Source organism: Heptranchias perlo, chromosome X (assembly GCF_035084215.1).
Source record: "Heptranchias perlo isolate sHepPer1 chromosome X, sHepPer1.hap1, whole genome shotgun sequence".
Taxonomy (NCBI): domain Eukaryota; kingdom Metazoa; phylum Chordata; class Chondrichthyes; order Hexanchiformes; family Hexanchidae; genus Heptranchias; species Heptranchias perlo.
In genome coordinates, this window is record NC_090370.1 from 11815528 (window position 1) to 11834437 (window position 18910).

Below are 18910 nucleotides of genomic sequence, written 5' to 3' on the forward strand. Positions count from 1 at the left end.
TTCACTATACTATATCGCAATTTCGAAACTGATGATTACAGTTCTTCCAATTGAAATGGAGGAATTGACAGTTGTACCTCAGTAAATCGTTTTATTGCTTTTCAGATGATATTGATGTACATTTTAAATATAGAATGAAACATCGATTAATCAGTCTCGATTATTCAGATTCCCATTATCCGCACCCTTGATTATCTGCAAAAAAAATTATGCTAGAGTTAGGGTTTAGCCTTGCATAAACTATTAAAATGCAACTGAGGGTTTTTAATAGATTTCTCACAAACACCTGGGTCCTTGATCCAGCAGGAGAAGTAGTTGCCACCTGGATGTCCATTACCCTGTACAATTTACTACCAATGCAACTCTGATATTTAGCTTGAGGTCAGGAGACAAATGGGAGTTGGGGCTTCAGGACTGGGAGATGAAAGAAAATCAGGACTTCAGATCTAACAGACCAGCGGGAGTTGGAGCTTCAATTCTGTGAGACCAGGAACAGTCAAGGCTTTGGATTTGGGAGATCAGTGGGAGTCAGGGATTTGGATTTGGGAGATCAGTGGGAGTCAGGGATTTGGATTTGGGAGATCAGTGGGAGTCAGGGATTTGGATTTGGGAGATCAGTGGGAGTCAGGGATTTGGATCTGGGAAACCAGTGGGAGTTGGACTGTGATCATTTTTTCTTCAAGAATATCTCATTTTTAAAATGGGAAATCATGGGTTTTAGCTGTATACTGGAACCTTGATTCGGTACCTAAAGAGACGAATCAGAAGCTAAATCCTCACTGTGACGGGTTATGTACATAGGACGCTCGCAATTATCCACCAATTTCAATTATATATGGGGTCTTCTCCATTGCGGTGGTTAATTGACATAGCATTGTCAAGGGAGCAGTGTAGAAGTGCTGAATTCACAAACAAAGGGAGCCTTTAAGGAGTGCATCCAGTGAAGCATACATCGTTACGCCCTGTTCTTAGTTCCCACTGGTAGCTGTCAGTTGACAATCCAGGGAATGAAGCTCTTTGGTTTCTGTTCTCTTATCTCTCTTCAGTTTTTGTTTGATGTGCTACATGGAAGTCTAGCGTGTTGCGCAGGTGGGAATAGCCAAGCAGAGGTCAGGAACATCCCCATCGTGAGGAAGGGGAAACCAGAGAGTCACCTGTGAGTGCAAAATCCTTAGTTATCCACTCTGTCACAGGAGGGCAAAGGCTGGCAAGAGGTCACCTTGCCACACTGTGGGCAGAGCAGTCAACATCAGGGAAACATAATGAGTTGGATTCATCACCAAAAGGAAGGAGACAGATCACAAACCCATTTAGAGTCATAGAGTCATAGAAGTTTACAACATGGAAACAGGCCCTTCGGCCCAACATGTCCATGTCGCCCAGTTTATACCACTAACCTAGTCCCAATTGCCTGCACTTGGCCCATATCCCTCTATACCCATCTTACCCATGTAACTGTCCAAATGCTTTTTAAAAGACAAAATTGTACCCGCCTCTACTACTGCCTCTGGCAGCTCGTTCCAGACACTCACCACCCTTTGAGTGAAAAAATTGCCCCTCTGGACCCTTTTGTATCTCTCCCCTCTCACCTTAAATCTATATCCCCTCGTTATAGACTCCCCTACCTTTGGGAAAAGATTTTGACTATCTACCTTATCTATGCCCCTCATTATTTTATAGACTTCTATAAGATCACCCCTTAACCTCCTACTCTCCAGGGAAAAAAGTCCCAGTCTATCTAACCTCTCCCTATAAGTCAAACCATCAAGTCCCGGTAGCATCCTAGTAAATCTTTTCTGCACTCTTTCTAGTTTAATAATATCCTTTCTATAATAGGGTGACCAGAACTGTACACAGTATTCCAAGTGTGGCCTTACTAATGTCTTGTACAACTTCAACAAAACATCCCAACTCCTGTATTCAATGTTCTGACCAATGAAACCAAGCATGCTGAATGCCTTCTTCACCACCCTATCCACCTGTGACTCCACTTTCAAGGAGCTATGAACCTGTACTCCTAGATCTCTTTGTTCTATAACTCTCCCCAACGCCCTACCATTAACGGAGTAGGTCCTGGCCCGATTCGATCTACCAAAATGCATCACCTCACATTTATCTAAATTAAACTCCATCTGCCATTTAAAAGTTTGAGGCACCCTGTTTTAAGGAGTGAGTTACGTCATAAATAGATTACATTTTAAAACTAAAATAAGTGTGATTCACTCCAAAAGGTTGAGGCTTTGATGATGGGTCTGGTTCTGGGGTTAGGGAGTGGTTTGTGCTCTGGGTAGATTAAATGTAGAAGGAAAAATATTTAATAGAGGGAGGGAGAAAGCAGAGAACGATGAGTGATATGGGGTGTAGAACAGAGTCATTTTCAACAAGCACTCCTGTATCACTTGAGAAGGGAAGCTGAGAGCAACAACCTGGATTGAGAACATTGCTGCTCTCTATTCCTACACTTTCGACTCTGAGTGAGTCGTTCATGGGTTCAAGTCCCACTCCAGGATTTGAGCATTTAATCTTGGCTGACACGTCAGTGCAATATTTTGGATGAGATGTTAAACCGAGGCCTTGGTCTGGTGGTTCAGGTGGATGTTAACGATCCCAAGGCACTATTTGGAGAAAAGCAGGGTGTTCTCCAGGAGGCCTAACCAACATCCCTCCCTCAAACCACCACCACCAACAACTGATTTTTCATCTCATTTGCTGTTTGCGGGTTCTTGCTGTGTTTAACTTGGCTGCTGCTGGAAAGTGTGTATGTGCGTGGGCATCAGGTGCAGACATGATCGGGCTCAGCTGTTCTCCTGCCATGGTCGACCAGCCAACTGCCACTCACTGTCTGGGCTTACACATGAAGAACGACCACTTGGGTAAGATACGGGACCTCTGCTGGTGACTGTGGAACTGTACCCCGGCATGAGGCAGCACCATCAGAAACGGAAGATAAAAGAAACCACGGCATTAAAGGCAAAGTGTGGTATTTTCCTCTGCGTGCTAACTTTAACAAAAATAGGTGTTTGAGTATAAACTGGTGCTCTCTGCTTTATACTTATATCTAGGGCTGGATTCTTCTCGGGGGGGTAACCCTGGTACGACTCAGACCCATTTTCCAGGGTTGAGGGGCATCTGGCAGGGCGAGGTCCTGGCAGGACTCCCACCACCAAAGGGAGCTCCCCGCTGCAGAAGAGGAGAATCTTGGTGGTGCAGCAGAGGCAGCCACACATTTAAAGGGGGCGGAAGAGCCTCAAAAGGTGAGTGCTGGTGGCCCGTATGGAAGGAGGAGGCCACTACTAAGGCCTCTCGCTCCATCAATTGACTTCGAAGGATGTACTGCTGTGATCCCAGAACCTACCTTTCTCCTGGTGGTCCTGGGGTTGGCAGGAGCAGTAAGGAAATCAGCCAGGAACCATGGCCCAGCACACCCCCATCTCCAACAACCGAGCCTGCATCTCCCGCTGGCATTTACATGTGGTGGGCAGGGAAGGAACAGCTAGCAGCCCTTCCAGCAGGGATCACCCGATTACCTGGAGTATGGGAGCAAAAACGATGAAGAGAGACATGAATATTTCAGCTTTTCATCTTTTCTACTGCTTAGAATGTTGAATTTTTTAAAAACGAAATTGGATTTGTGGAATCCTTTTCGACTTTAGTCCTGTTAATCACCGGACTTATCTTTTTCAATTGAAGTCAAATATTCAGGAGGCCTATTGAGTGTGAGGGAGGGAGAGAATATATTTAAAACCTTTTCCTGTAATCTTCCCGGAGGGAACTCAAAGCTTGAATATCAGTCAAGAACTTGGGCCTCTTGGTTGAAAGTCCAATCCATCAGAATTGTTGCTAATGAGCTATCTAGCTGGCTGATTATTTTTAGATTTTCCAAAACTGGAACCATCTGAGCAGTGCGGAAAAGAGGCCACGGAGCCAGGCCATTGAAAACACATTGGTGCACTGGGTTTCATACTTGTAGTTCAAAATCACAAGATAGATATGGGTGAGGGTGGCCATTTGGCCCATTCTACCTCATCCACACCAGAAAGACCCACTCCTCCCCTCCCCTCCCCCCCGCCTTGTATCCAACTGTTTCTTAAACAATTCCTGGCTTTTCATCTCCACTACCCTACCCAGAAGTCCATTCGACATGTTAATCACTCTTTGTGGGAAATACCTCCTGGCATCAGTCCAAAATTCACCTTAGCACTAGTTTATGCCTCCTTGTCCTACTATCACAGTGTGGCTTGTAATGGTGTTACAGATTTACCTTTTCTGTACCGTTTGCTATCTCATACGCCTCTAGAAGGTCTCATCTTAGACACTTCCTTTCTCCAGTTTTTACTTATCCTTTGACGCTAGAAATCAGCCTCATGATTCTTTCTGAACCACCTCCTGCACTTGAATGCTTCCCATGTCTACTGGGGACCAAAGCTGGACTTGTTTATGCAATCGTAAAGGAGAGAGAAGGGGTTCATGAGGGGCAATTTAGGTTTCCCAGTGGGAAGCAGATTAGAGGTGGGCGGGGCGAGAGCAGTGGCCACCCTGAGGAGTCAGCGAGCGCCCATCCTAGTTTCGAGGTCATCCTTTTAGCACGGTTGAGGCAAGCTGTCAGCGCAAAACCCATACCCCATTGGCAGCTCCCTGATCAGCAGCTTAAAGGGGAGGTGCTTTTTCGTGGGCAAGAGAGAAGCAACACCATGGTGCAGTAGGAAGATGTCTTGGAACAACATGAATTCCAGCAGTGCCCAAGGTCTTCGAATGCAGTCGCGGAGATGGTGTTGGAGCAAGTTCACATTAGGAGAGGTCCTTCTCACCCACAGATAGTCAGCGGGTATTAAGCCAAAGTGGTGCACAGGCATGGTGAGAAGTGGTACAAAACGTCAATACCATTAGCGTTGTCGCCAGGACCTGGCTGCAGTGCTGTAATACATTTAATGATCTCCCCAGGAGTGCCACGGTAAGACTCTCCTTCACAGCTCTCGTACTCTCTGCACAGCCCATCAAGGACCCTACCTTTACCTCAGCACTATCAATCCTTCCCTTCCCTATGGCTCTCAAGTCAGTAGAGAACATTTCACTGCACCTCCTTTCTGTTTGCACCCACACCCTCGACATCTGCTAGTGCCCTCACAACTACTTCTCCCTTTTGGCCACACTTGCTGCTTCTGCCTGTCTCCATTCACTCGATGCTAAGCTGCATCATAAATGCCATGAGTTGAAAGCTCTTGCCTATGCCCAGGGCACATATTAGCCCATTCCACTCTGGAGAAGCTGGCACACAACAGGAGGGAGACAAGCAGTACAGGAACTGCACTGCAAACACTCAGCCTGTGGAAGAGGCCACCATGGACATTAGAAGAAGAGAGCAGTCAGCATTGGGGGTGGCGAGGTTGGAGGCCTGGCACAACAGGGAGTGTTGGTGTCTTCTCTTTTCTCTTTCTACTTACTCTTCCAGTCACACAGAGCATGGCAATCTGGTGGTCCATTGCACTGTCACGGATTTACTACTCCTCACCCTGGCAGTTACATCCTAACCCTTATCCGCTCCTCTTTTTCTAGGTCAATCAGACAACCTGGTCGCAGAAATCGGACCAGGGCAGTTAAAAATGGAGCTGGAGACTTACCCTGTGGCTTCCCGTTCCAATCTGACAAAATGCAATTTTAAATTGCAGGCACCAAGGACACACTCCGCCCCCAAAACCAGCAGGGTCCTGGTTTAAATATGCAATTCAGGCTCTAATTAGGTCATTGAGGCCCAACTGCAATCTTCACCAGAGGCCTGGCTGGGGGCAATAGTGGTGACTTCCCATCACACCAAACTTGTCAGAAAGTGGATTCAGGGCTGGAAGAGGCGCAGCCTTTTAAAAAATTGTAGTTTCCTGGAGGGCAGGAGCGGGGCCCCACAAGGATACCTTAGGCCTCCCTGCTCCGGGCTACACTCCCTCCTCCCCAACCACGATCGTCTGCCGACCACTTACCTTAGTGCTAAGGACCGTTCCTTCTGGTCCCTAGCAGTGGCCTCCTGCCACCTCATTTTAACAGCCGGGCAGCCACTTCCCACTGACTTATGGGCCGTTTTGCTTGGAAAGTCGGCCAGCAGCATTTTAACGAGGCTCGGCCAGCCTGCTTTCCCACCCAGGAGTTAAAAAAAAACCTCGAAGCGTCAGCAGATTAATTGTTTGTGAAGGGCATCACAGTCAAGCCTGCCCCTGCCCTCACCAACCCATTTTCCAGTTGGTATGGGGCAACTTCTTAGCGATCAGGAGTAGGAATCCCCTCCCTTCCTGGTCCAGTGGTGCTTGAGCCAAATCCAGCACTCCCACCAATACCTCTGGTAAGATCAGCTAACCCAGCGTACAATAGGGATCGAACCAGAGACCTTCCTGCTCTAATGGCTCAACTTCAAACCACGCAATTAATTTACACACTGCACCATCAGGGCAGCTTCTTACCAGCAAGTTTAAAAATGCTTTTCCAGCACTGGCACTGACAGCATGATCAAAAAATAAGCAAGTTTCAGAGAAGTGTCTTACACCTTTTATTTACACACCATATCGTGCACACATTCGTCATCTATTAAAACAGCTTTAGGCAGTTCTGACAAGATGTGGAATAAAGTCACACAATATCATCAAGCATGGCTGTTCTCATGAATCATTTTTTTCTTTAAAAAATGAATGTACAAGCACATACAACACATAAATCTCAGCTTACACGATGGCAACTAACTTAGTTTCTTTGAAAAATGCCCACAATTCCCAGGAACATTGTGCAAGATCATTGGGCAACCACGTACATAGGTCAAAGATTGTCTTTAAAAAAATGTCAAAGTTCTCAGTTACAGCGTGCAAGATGTTGTGATTCCACCAGAAAAGGGTTGTCCATAATTTGGGATTTTCCTTGGATTCAACCTTCAAAACACTTTTGTTGTTATTTATTAATAATTCTCCTTCAACCATCCTTCCATTGCCTATCACTTAGTAGCTTCTTCCAAACCATTTTGATGCATCAACCCCCAGGTTTAAATTGTTATTTTGGGACAGTTATCAAAAGAGTTTCCTCGTTCACTGTGAAATACTTTAATTTCCTCATTTATCCCTTATTTTGTTTCTTTTTCACACTGTACGAAACTTCAGTCTTCTTCTTTGGCTTTTCTCCTGCGTTCTTTCTGTTCCAGCGTTGGTCTCCTCCATTGATCCTTCCTTCCCCCTTCGTCTCTTCTCTCCTGAAGTGGTGACTCATGCTCGAGTTTCATGGGCACTGCCAGCCCTCTGGCACCTCACCGTCCCAAGTGAACCTAGAGTGGCGGTAGAATATTTAACCATTGGAGTGGGGCATCACAGTCAAGATTGGGAGTTTTAGAAACCAAAGGAGGACCAAAAAAGGGAGAAAATAGAATATGAAAAGTAAACTAGCAAGAAATATAAAAACAGATTGTAAGAGCTTCTACAAGTATATAAAAAAGGGAAGAGGGTAGCAAAAGTAAACATTGGTCCCCTAGAGGCTGAGGCAGGAGAAATTATAATGGGGAAATCAGGAAATGACAGAGACGTTAAGCAAATATTTTGTATCTGTCTTCACAGTAGAAAACACAAAAAGCATACCAGAAATAGCGGGGAACCAAGGGGCTAATGAGGGTGAGGAACTTAAAGTAATTAACATCAGTAGAGAAAAGGTACTGGAGAAACTAATGGGACTAAAAGCCGACAAATCCTCTGGACCTGATGGCCTACATCCTAGGGTTCTAAAAGAGGTGGCTGCAGAGATAGTGGATGGATTGGTTTTGATCTTCCAAAATTCCCTAGATTCTAGAACGGTCCCAGTGGACTGGAAGGGAGCAAAGGTAATCCCACTATTCAAGAAAGGAGGGAGAGAGAGAACAGGGAACTACAGGTTAGTTAGCCTGACATCAGTTGTCGGGAAAATGCTGGAATCCATGATTAAGGAAGTGGTAACAGGGCACTTAGAAAATCATACGATTAGCTACAGTCAACATGGTTTTTTGAAAGGGAAATCATGTTTGACGAATCTATTAGAGTTTTTGAGGATGTAACGAGCAGGATAGATAAAGGGGAACCAGTGGATGTAGTATATTTGGATTTTCAAAAGGCATTTGATAATGTGCCACATAAAAAGGTTGTTACGTAACATAGGGGTAATATATTAGCATGGATAGAGGATTGGTTAAAGGACAGAAAAGAGAGTGAGGATAAACGGGTCATTTTCAGGTTGGCAGGCTGTAACTAATGGAGTGCCGCAAGGATCAGTGCTTGGGCCTCAGCTATTTACTTAGATGAATGGACCGAGTGTAATGTATCCAAGTTTGCCGACGATACAAAGCTAGGTGGGAAAGTAAGCTGTGAGGAGGACACAAAGAGTCTGCAAAGGGATATAGACAGATTAAGAGAGTGGGCAAGAAGGTGGCAGATGGAGTATAATGTGGGGAAGAATAGGTAGGAAGAATAGAAAAACAGAATATTTTTTAAATGGTGAGAAACTATTAAATGTTGGTGTTCAGAGAGATCTGGGTGTCCTCGTAGAAGAAACACAAAATTAACATGCAGGTACAGCAAGCAATTAGGAAGGCAAATGGCATGTTGGCCTTTTATTGCAAGGGGGTTAGAGTACAAGAATAAGGAAGTCTTGCTACAATTGTACAAGGTTTTGGTGAGACCTCACCTGGAGTACTGTGTACAGTTTTGGTCTCCTTACCTAAGGAAGGATATACCCTTAGAGGCAGTGCAATGAAGGTTCACTAGATTAATTCCTGGGATGAGAGGGTTGTCCTGTGAGGAGAGATTAAGTAGAATGGGCCTATACTCTCTGTGGAGTTTAGAAGAATGAGAGGTGATCTCATTGAAATGTAAAGATTCTGAGGGGACTTGACAGGGTAGATGCCAAGAGGTTGTTTCCCCTGGCTGGAGAGTCTAAAACTAGGGGGCATAGTCACAGGATAAGGGGTCGGCCATTTAAGACTGAGATGAGGAGTAATTTCTTCACTCAGAGGGTTGCGAATCTTTGGAATTCTCTACCCCAGAGGGCTGTGGATGCTCAGCCGTTGAGTATATTCAAGGCTGAAATGGATAAATTTTTGGACTCTAGGGGAATCAAGGGATATGGGGATCGGGCGGGAAAGTGGAGTTGAGGTCGAAGATCAGCCATGATCTTATTGAATGGCGGAGCAGGCTCGAGGGGCCGTATGGCCTACTCCTGCTCCTAATGTTCAAGCCCTTGCCCAACATCCACACACTTGTAGTTCCAGCAAGGGTCAATGTTTAGTAATCAGGAGTGGGAACCTGGCAGATTTTTTCCCTCCCTAGCCCGGGGACAGAGAGGCCAAATATGGTACCCCCATTGCCACCCCAGCTGAGATCAGCTAACTCAGCACAGACCAGGGACCTTCCTGGTCTGTATGGCTCAGTACCACATCACCCTGTGCATTTACCAGCTGAGCCATCGGGGAAGCCTCACTTCCTTCCTTATTCCTTCTTGATGTTTTCCAGAGTCGTGCCGTGGTGTTTCATTCTTTTATTTTGATGGGTTTTGGTGTGCTTGGAGAGGTGATCGCTCCTCATGAACCTTTTGCCACATTCCTGACAGCAGAAGCGTTTTTCCCCTGTGTGAGTTCTCAGATGTCTCTGTAGCTCATCAGACCTGGTGAAACTTTTCCCACAGAAGAGCCAGTTGCAAACAAAGGGACGTTCCCCAGCATGCCATCTCAGGTGAGCCTTTAGGTGGGAAGTCTTTCCATAGACTTTCCCACAGCCAGGAATATGGCAGATATGCTGTTTCTTCTTGCCCTGTTCTTCACTGTTGCTTGGAGACTGACAGTTGGGGCACCTACATCTTCTGCAACGCCTGGAACAGTTTAGAAGACTTTTGGAAGAACTTTGAAGAAGTGCATTTGGCAATTGGGTTTGATGGCCCATGACCATGGGTCTTCCAAATTGGAGATGGTGAGGATTGATAGTATTGGGCTGTTGCATGCTCCACCAAGGGATATCTTCAGCATGACTGGGAGACATATGTCTAGACTGCAACGCTGAAGAACTTGGAATGAAGTTGGGGAAGTTCTGAGCAATTCCATTAGCTTCTGGGTAAGAATAGGCTGAACTTGCAGGAATGGAAGAAGTCAAAATCTTCACAGAAGATAGCTCAAAAGTGTAGACTGATTCTGCTGGAGGGGTCAGGGGAAGTTCACGTGATCCCAATGCTGATGGAACTGTTCCAAGAGAATACTGAGCCTTTGGAGGACTGAATGACATAGTGTGAGATCCTCCAAATGCTTCATTGCTCCAAAACTGAAACATTCCTGAGGTGGATCCCATAGATGAGTCATATTGGAACTGGGCAATGTCTGCAGAGGTTGCTCCAACTTGTCCTGCTCTTCCACAGGTAGCAGTCAACATGGACAAACGTGTTACTGATTCTGGTGAAGAACTTGGTGTTCGGTCCTAAGTGAAAAAAAAAATCAAGTTCTGCTAAGTTTGGAATTAAACAAAGAACAAGTCATTTATTAAAAAGGTTTTCAATTAAATTATTATACTTTAACTAATAAATTGCCCATGGGTCAGTTGATTAATACAAGGTTTTCTATTGTACAAAAGGGAGATGGAATTGGGTGACTTCAGAAACTCACTCCATGGACCCACCTAGTGGCCAGAACTGGCAACTACATTGTGACAGTTGACATAGAAAAATTGAATGAGAAATGTTAACACAAAAGTGTGCCCTAAAATTGTGACAAATAAGGTTGATCCCAGCCAGTTGGCCTCAATGCCCTCGAGGGGGGGGCGGGGGCGGGGGAAATCAACCGGGATTCCTGATCCTTGTTGCTTTCCAGTAACCCTTGTTGGAAAAGTGTGTGTAGGTAGACATCTGGTAATAGGATTGGGCTCAGCTGCAATGCCCTCCACAGTCAAATATCCTGTCAACGCTCAACTGTCTAAACTCAAGTGTGAAAAATGGGCCACTTCTTCATATCCCAACAAGGGTCTGCACCTTTAGAAGAGCAGGAGAGAAGGTTAGAAGAAAAAAAATATTAATGTGTGGATTTTTAAAATCATGGCAATATTTAAATTATGCTGCAGGAGAATTAGTGAAATACTGAATTAGGAAAGAGATAGATAAGAAATGGCTCAAGATCATTTCACTTAAAAGGGGCTGGATCGCACCATCTTGCTGAAGCGTTTTCGAAGGGTGAAAACTCCACAGAACAAAATCATGGGTGGCAGCCATTAAGTCCATTGTAATTTATCATAATTATATCTTTGAACCATTTTATGATGTGATCTATCAAAGGCTTCTTGACTTATTCTCGAATTCAGTTATTAGCACTGGTGCAAATTTTCTATTGCATAATTAATCGGTCATGGGAAATTTTCAAAAAATGCTTCCTTTTGTCCCCCCAACTGGCTGTTAAAAAAACCATTGTAGCAACTGCAGTTCCGTAAAGCTTGTTTTACAGAGGGCGATAACAGGCAAGTACTGCAGTACAAAGGGATCTGGGGGTCCGAGTGCAAGAAAATCAAAAGGTTAGTATGCAGGTGCAGCAGGTGATCAAGAAGGCCAACGGAATGTTGGCTTTTATTGCTAGGGGGATAGAATATAAAAACAGGGAGGTATTGCTGCAGTTATATAAGGTATTGGTGAGACCGCACCTGGAATACTGCATACAGTTTTGGTCTCCATACTTAAGAAAAGACATACTTGCTCTCGAGGCAGTACAAAGAAGGTTCACTCGGTTAATCCCGGGGATGAGGGGGTGGACATATGAGGAGAGGTTGAGTAGATTGGGACTCTACTCATTGGAGTTCAGAAGAATGAGAGGCGATCTTATTGAAACATATAAGATTGTGAAGGGGCTTGATCGGGTGGATGCGGTAAGGATGTTCCAAAGGATGGGTGAAACTAGAACTAGGGGGCATAATCTTAGAATAAGGGGCTGCTCTTTCAAAACTGAGATGAGGAGAAACTTCTTCACTCAGAGGGTAGTAGGTCTGTGGAATTTGCTGCCCCAGGAAGCTGTGGAAGCTACATCATTAAATAAATTTAAAACAGAAATAGACAGTTTCCTAGAAGTAAAGGGAATTAGGGGTTACGGGGAGCAGGCAGGAAATTGGACATGAATTTAGATTTGAGGTTAGGATCAGATCAGCCATGATCTTATTGAATGGCGGAGCAGGCTCGAGGGGCCGATTGGCCTACTCCTGCTCCTATTCCTTATGTTCTTATGTTCTTATGTAACTTCAGCCTCCAATAAGGTCGCAGAAGATGTATAACCCATGCCAAAAAAACCTCAATTAACCAGAATTCACAGGTGAAATTCAGTCGACAGGAATTAAAAGATCACAGATAGAAAAAAAAACTTTTCCAATTTCTCACTGGTCACCTATCAATGTTAAGTCTAATTGACTGTACTTCAAGCATAACATTTTATCAGGAAGGATCACAAAAATTTCCAGTTGTGACGAAGGGTCAGCGACCTGAAACGTTAACTTTTTTTCTCCACAGATGCTGCCTGACTTGCAGAGTATTTCCACATTTTCTGTTTTTATTATCACAGAGAATTGGTCCATCGACACCCACCCAGGGAAGTCTCCATTCATCCTACTTACTGTCTAGTATCACACTATACAGGACGATTGTGTATTATATATTTAAAATTTAATTTGGTGGGTAGTGCAAGTTAAAGAACACACAATTAATCCAAAAATACCAGACAGCAATTGAGCAAATGGTCAAACTCGGGAAAAAAAAACAATTAGAAGACTATTTGATCAAGGATAGAGCTCCTTTGTTCACTATAACGGAGGGTTTGCAAGGAAATTTTGTGATAAGGGGAAGTTTGTAACACATAGCTATTCGTTCTTTGTGCTTGTGTATTTATAGAATGCTGTGTCCTTAGACAAGTTTAGGAGTTAACTCAATGTAATCTAATTTAGCTTCTAAGTGAAACTTCAAACCAACTGAATGTGATTGTATGTAAATATATGAAGTTAAAAGCTGACCAAAATCACATTGATTTTGCTGATTTTGTCCCCATCTAATTACACCTTGGTTATACTGCACACCAGGGATTCAAATGGTTCTTCTGCTGCACAAAAAAAAGAGGGCTGGATTCAGCTGAAGTTGTCCAGACTGACCCAAGACCTCAAACAATGTTGTGAGCTTTCAGCTGCACTATCATTTGAAGCTGATGTAGGGATCCCATTACGTGTCCCAATATTGCACGATCCATTTGAGGTTAGATGAGGGTCGGACCTAAAATTCACTTATGGTGCAGCTGTGAGAACTGGAAACATCCCAGATTCTGGGCATCAAAAGTCAACATAACCAAAAGGATTAAAAATAATAATAGGAGCATGGGCATGTAAAGGACCAGAAAAGACCACTGCGATCCACCTGGTCAATCCCAGTATCTAGGACACTATCCCATCGTACCTCTCATACTCTGGGAGCTTATCCAACTCTCTCTTGAATTTGCTAATACAAATCAGCTCCACACCATCCCTGGGCAGTCCATTCCATATGTTCACCACCCACTGTGTAAAGTAGTTAAATCTAAACAGTCTTCCCCTACCCCCATGGTTGAGACTACGACCTTTATTTATAGGATCTCTGGTACATTGGGGGAGATTTTCAACTCGCTGCCTGGGTGTAAAACTGGCATTGTGGATCAGCCGCCCATTATAGAAAATGCCAGATTTTCATTTCCACTGAAAGTCTACCGCATTGACCTTTACCCTGTCTATACCCTTAAGGGTCTTGAATGCTCGGTGGTTAAGATCACTATTCTATCTTGATAATGTGATTTTATCAAGTTCACAGCATATGATCAGTATCAGTACTACTTACCGCCACTTCCTGTGAAAAGCCAACATGTTCTTGGTGACCAGGCTGACAATATGAGATTGATCATTTAAGAACCTGCTGGAAAATGCCTCCAATGGCTCAGCGGATCTCTCCGGTAAGTAGCTGAGCCACACAGGTCCAGGAAGGTCCTAGGTTCAATCCCTGGTCTATACGAAGTTAGCTGATCTCAGCTGGGGCAGTGGTAGGACCCAACTGGCCTCAGCACCTTCTAGAACTAGAGGGTACAGTCGCAGGATAAGGGGTCGGCCATTTAAGACTGAGATGAGGAGGAATTTCTTCATGCAGAGGGTTGTGAATCTTTGGAATTCTCTACCTCGGACGGCTACTGTGAATGCTGAGTCACTGAGTATATTCAAGGCTGAGATCGATAGATTTTTGGACTCTCAGGGAATCAAGGGATATGGGGATCGGGCAGGAAAGTGGAGTTGAGGTTGAAGATCAGCCATGATCTGATTGAATGGTGGAGCAGGCTCGAGGGGCCGTATGGCCTTCTGCTGTTCTTACGTTCAGCTTAGAGAGGGATATGATACAGCACAGAAGGAGGCCATTCGGTCCATCGTGCCTGTGCCTGCTCTTAGAAAGAGCTATCCAATTAGTCCCACTCCCCTGCCCTTTCCCCGTAAATTTCCCCCCCTTCAAGTATTTATCCAATTCCCTTTTGAAAGTTACTATTGAATCTGCTTCCACTACCAGTGCATTCCAAACCATAACAACTCGCTGTGTATAAAAAAAAAATTCTCATCTCCCCTCTGGTTCTTTTGCCAATCACCTTAAATCAGCCAGCACTCCCATTCTTGGATCAGTATCCATTGGCCTCTTGCTGGAAGTGTGGATATCAGGTGAGGACAGGATCAGGCTCAGGTCAAGGTAGCCTGCCGACACTGTTTAGGCTCGCACATGAATAACGGCCATTTGGGCACAGTCCTGGAGGATGTGTGCCAACTGTACCCCAGCAAGCAGTTAATGCTTGATCTGTATGGCTCAGTTCCACACTGGGCAGCACATTTAGCAACTGCACCATCGGTGTATCAATAACATGGATCGGATACAGCGATAAAGCAAAATAAACCTTTTATATTGTGCAGATAGGATATTGTGGGTTAAAAAGCACCTTAATGAGCACTGGAGTTATCATCTTTTTCCACATAGATGTGCGAGGATAAAAGACACCAAAATATATTGTAAACTTAGGGATGACAAATGCAGACTTCTGAAAAGGGAACTACATGTAAAATAAGAGAGCAAACAATGGAAGATAAAATAAGGGAAAAGGGGGCAGAGAGAAGGAAAGGTGAAAGAAACAATCAGGAAATAAAGGTTATAACAAAGAGTAGGGGATTGCAATTGGTGGAGATGGTCACACACCTTTCAATAAACCTCACAATGCAGCAAACACATTGCTGATCACCTCGCTGACAGTTTCGCACTGTAAACAATTTTACAACACCAAGTTATAGTCCAGCAATTTTATTTTAAATTCACAAGCTTTCGGAGGCTTCCTCCTTCCTCAGGTAAATGTTCAGGAGCTCCTGAACATTTACCTGAGGAAGGAGGAAGCCTCCGAAAGCTTGTGAATTTAAAATAAAATTGCTGGACTATAACTTGGTGTTGTAAAATTGTTTACAATTGTCAACCCCAGTCCATCACCGGCATCTCCACATCAGTTTCTCACTGGATAGAGGACATGTCCTACCCCATGGTGGGACGTGTGGATAGATAGGCACAATAAGCGAGAACTGCACAGTTTATACATGCCCAGTGAGGTTCAATCCCTGGTCTGTGCCAAGTTAGCTGACCCCAACTCGGACTGCAATTGTCCTCAGCATCCCTGCACTGGGGGAAAAAAATCAGCCAGGGTTTATGCTCCCAATCACTAGCCAATGGGTCACGCTGGAAAGTACATGCGTGTGGATGTTTGGCTGAAGAAAGAATTGGGTTCAGCTGTGATGCCCCCCAGAACCAAATAGCCTCCTCATCAAGACTTGCCCGCGAAGCTTTAGTCCAGCAACAGCCGTGCTTTCAGGAAAGGAGGGAGAACATATTGAGAAAAGGAAGTTTCCTAGAATAAATGATCAACTCTGATCCACCTCACTCACACTGTACAGATGTCAGGAGAAGAGAGAAAGAGAAAGTAAACTTAAAATGTTAATCTCCAATCAAGTAATGGTTTAACAAACTAAAATCAAATCAACACAGCCTCATAGAAATTACAGCACAGAAAGAGGCCTTTCAGCCCACTGCACTGATTCTAGCTCCTCAACTGGAGCTACCTATTCTATCCCATTTCCCTGCCTTTTCCCCATATCCTTTTACACTCTTACTTTAAAATACTTATCCAATTCCATTTTATTCCTGCCCCAATAGCCACTTGTGGCAAAACATTCCACAAAAAAAAATCCTCTAACTGCTCTCTTCATTCTTCCAGTGCTCAGTCTGTACAACCCCAACACCCCCCCCCCCCCAAGTCACCGATTCACCGACCAGTGGAGACAATCTTTCACTGTTTACCCTCTCAAAACCTTTCATAACCCCGAAAGCCTTATTAGATCCCCCCCTTAACCCCCTCTGTCCGAGTGAAAAAGCTTCAATATTTCAGCCCTTTCACATCTAGATCCAGTTTGTATGTTGGTTTTGAGCCCGTTGCAGGTGACATATGAACGTCTATGGCAGAAAGACTGGTAACCAGAGGACACAGATTTAAGGTAAGTGACAAAAAGAGTCAGAGGTGAGAGGTGGAGAACTTTTTTTTTAAAAAAACAGTGAGTTGTGATCTGGAATGCACTGCCTGAAAGGGTGGTGGAAGCCGATTCAATAAAAAGGGAATTGGATAAATACACAAAGGGGAGAAAATTGCAGGGCTACATGGAAAGAGCAGGGGTGTGGGGCTAACTGGATAGCTCTTTCAAAGAGCTGGCACAGGCACAACGGGCCGAATGGCCTCCTTCTGTGCTGTAAGATTCTGATATCAAAGTCTAACTGTGTGCAGAAACTCAAAATAAATTGTGCTATTTACTTTTTTGTTTAGTGATTCGTTTGGGAAAGTTAGTTAGCAGGTTTAACTCAGTTAACATTAAACAGCCCACAATAAGTAATTCTACAATTAGGCACATGAACAGAATCAAGTTCTGATTTCCCCTATAGCTTAATTCACTCTGAGCACTTGTCAAATCACAAATCTTAGTGCATCTTGTGGCATTGAGTCAAGGACAAAAATGATTTCGCCTCTGTTGTCACCTGAACAATCTGACCAAATATTCTCCATGTACCAGGAGGAAAGTCATTGCCAGCTTAGAATCCATCTTTTAACCAAAAAAAAAACAATTGCAGAATGCATTCTATTAAGTTCTCAGAATGTGATTTGTTGGCATGTCATTAATAGAAAAAGAACTGGGATTTCACGTTTTTTTGCTAAAAGGCAACTTCAGTTCCATCTTGACAACAGTCCCTCCAGCACCTATAAATTTGTAAGTACTTAAAAGGGACATAATGATTAAGATAGGCTTCCTTTTAGTAGAATATAGATAATAGATTTGTTATTTACTCAGCTCTCCAGATGCTCTTCTAAAAAGGAAGAGTGATTTATAAAATCAATTTTATTTCAACATAATTAATATCAAAAGTTGGTAACCTACACCTCTTCCATTCAAACCATCATTTTTCCCTCTTTATATCATTAATCGGGAGGAGAAACAAATTTACATTCACAGCTGCAAAAAAAAATCCCGTCTGTGATCTAAGGAAGTAGCGGAAATTGACAACAGGATCAAAAAAGTTCATTCACCGACAGCCTGTCTCGTAATAACTTGTGGGGGAAAAACTGGCGTTCCTTAGAAATCAATGCAAAAAAAAAATAAACATCTTGATTAAAAAGGAACTGTTGGAAACGTGTTTGAGAGCACGTTTTTATTTATTTTTAACAGAATGCAAAAAGCAGTCTGCTCGTAGGATACACGCTGAAGACAGACAGACAGACAGGGAGAGAGAGAGCAAACTCTTATCAACTTGAAATTAAATGCATTTGAAATGCCATGGAGTTGCACTGACCTGCAAAAACGCTTGCAGATAATGGTCTTCTCTTGGGCCCGCGATTGTGGCCATTCCCCAGTCAACAGGAAACCTTGGACGCTCTTCAGAGTGATATTCCAAGGTAAACCGGTTTTTAGAAGCACAGAGATCCTCTCCTTGCTAGTTTCCACTGTTCTGATCTTTTGTTCATTTGAATATAATCTGGGTTTGTAAAAAAAAAGTTTTTGGCCTCTTATCAGCCAATAAAAGCCAAGGCTTTAGAAGTCAGCCGCCTCGCAGCGATTTGAATGGCTTGGGCTCTTTTCAATCAGGCGTCAGATCTTTAAAAATGCATTGGACCTCCTAGGGAGGGGCCGCCTGGCTCTCTGTCTGTGTGTAGGGGCTGGTGTGCTTCAAATAGGAATATAGGGCAGACAACCCCTTGGACTGACTAAAGAAGTCATCACCATCTGGGACATCTCTGCATACAAAGATAATTGGATTGACTTGATCAAAGAGCCAACCACCCCACAGGAAATCACCCTCATTCACAGCAGTGTTTGCAGTGAAACTCTTACAATTGAAGGCTTTAAGTGGGATATCTTTTAAACTCTGTTAAGGGTTAAAAGCGACAAAAAAGTCCTTTTATTTTTGTTTGCGTCCTTGTTTACTTTTTCAAATTCAAATCAGATTAAAAGTCTCACCTCAGATCTTTACAACATATCTCATTTTTATCTGTTGAAATAGTTACCAAATCTCATCATGACTTCAAAGGCTGCGGTCATTTAGCAAGAGTTTTTTTTAAGTTGGGACGACATAAATTTATGTGGTCTCCAGTTTTATGTTCTGATCGGTTTTCAAGGTGCTAGGAACTTCTGAAAAAATTCAGGGTTCATTTTGTTGAGTGGGGGAGTGTATGTTATTTTCTGTCAAACTTTTCTGGCAGGAGTGCAGTGCATATCAAATCTTTTACAGCCACCATCAGTTCTTCCTCCGAGGAGTCTCGCCATCTGGACGGACCCCTTTTAAGAGAAGG

General features: G+C 43.8%; 1 protein-coding gene across 1 annotated transcript; it reads right to left on the reverse strand.

Annotated features, from left to right (window-relative positions):
* Positions 1-6519: 6519 nt before the first annotated feature.
* On the reverse strand, positions 6520-18109 carry LOC137306959 (transcription factor Sp5-like). The gene is made up of 3 exons (XM_067976334.1): positions 17914-18109; positions 9440-10448; positions 6520-7291 (listed from the first exon to the last, which is right to left on the reverse strand). Exons 1-2 carry the CDS (start codon positions 17965-17967, stop codon positions 9474-9476), a joined length of 1029 nt encoding a protein of 342 aa, XP_067832435.1. The 5' UTR covers positions 17968-18109; the 3' UTR covers positions 6520-7291; positions 9440-9473.
* Between the last annotated feature and the right edge of the window lie 801 nt (positions 18110-18910).

What these genes read in the sequence shown, in the direction of transcription:
- LOC137306959 (XM_067976334.1), bottom strand. Translation starts at nt 17,967, where the DNA reads ATGGCCACAATCGCGGGCCCAAGAGAAGACCATTATCTGCAAGCGTTT. An exon ending in ATCTGCAAGCGTTTTTGCAG is followed by an intron (nt 10,449 to 17,913) that starts GTCAGTGCAACT and finishes TTTTTCACTTAG; the next exon opens with GACCGAACACCAAGTTCTTC.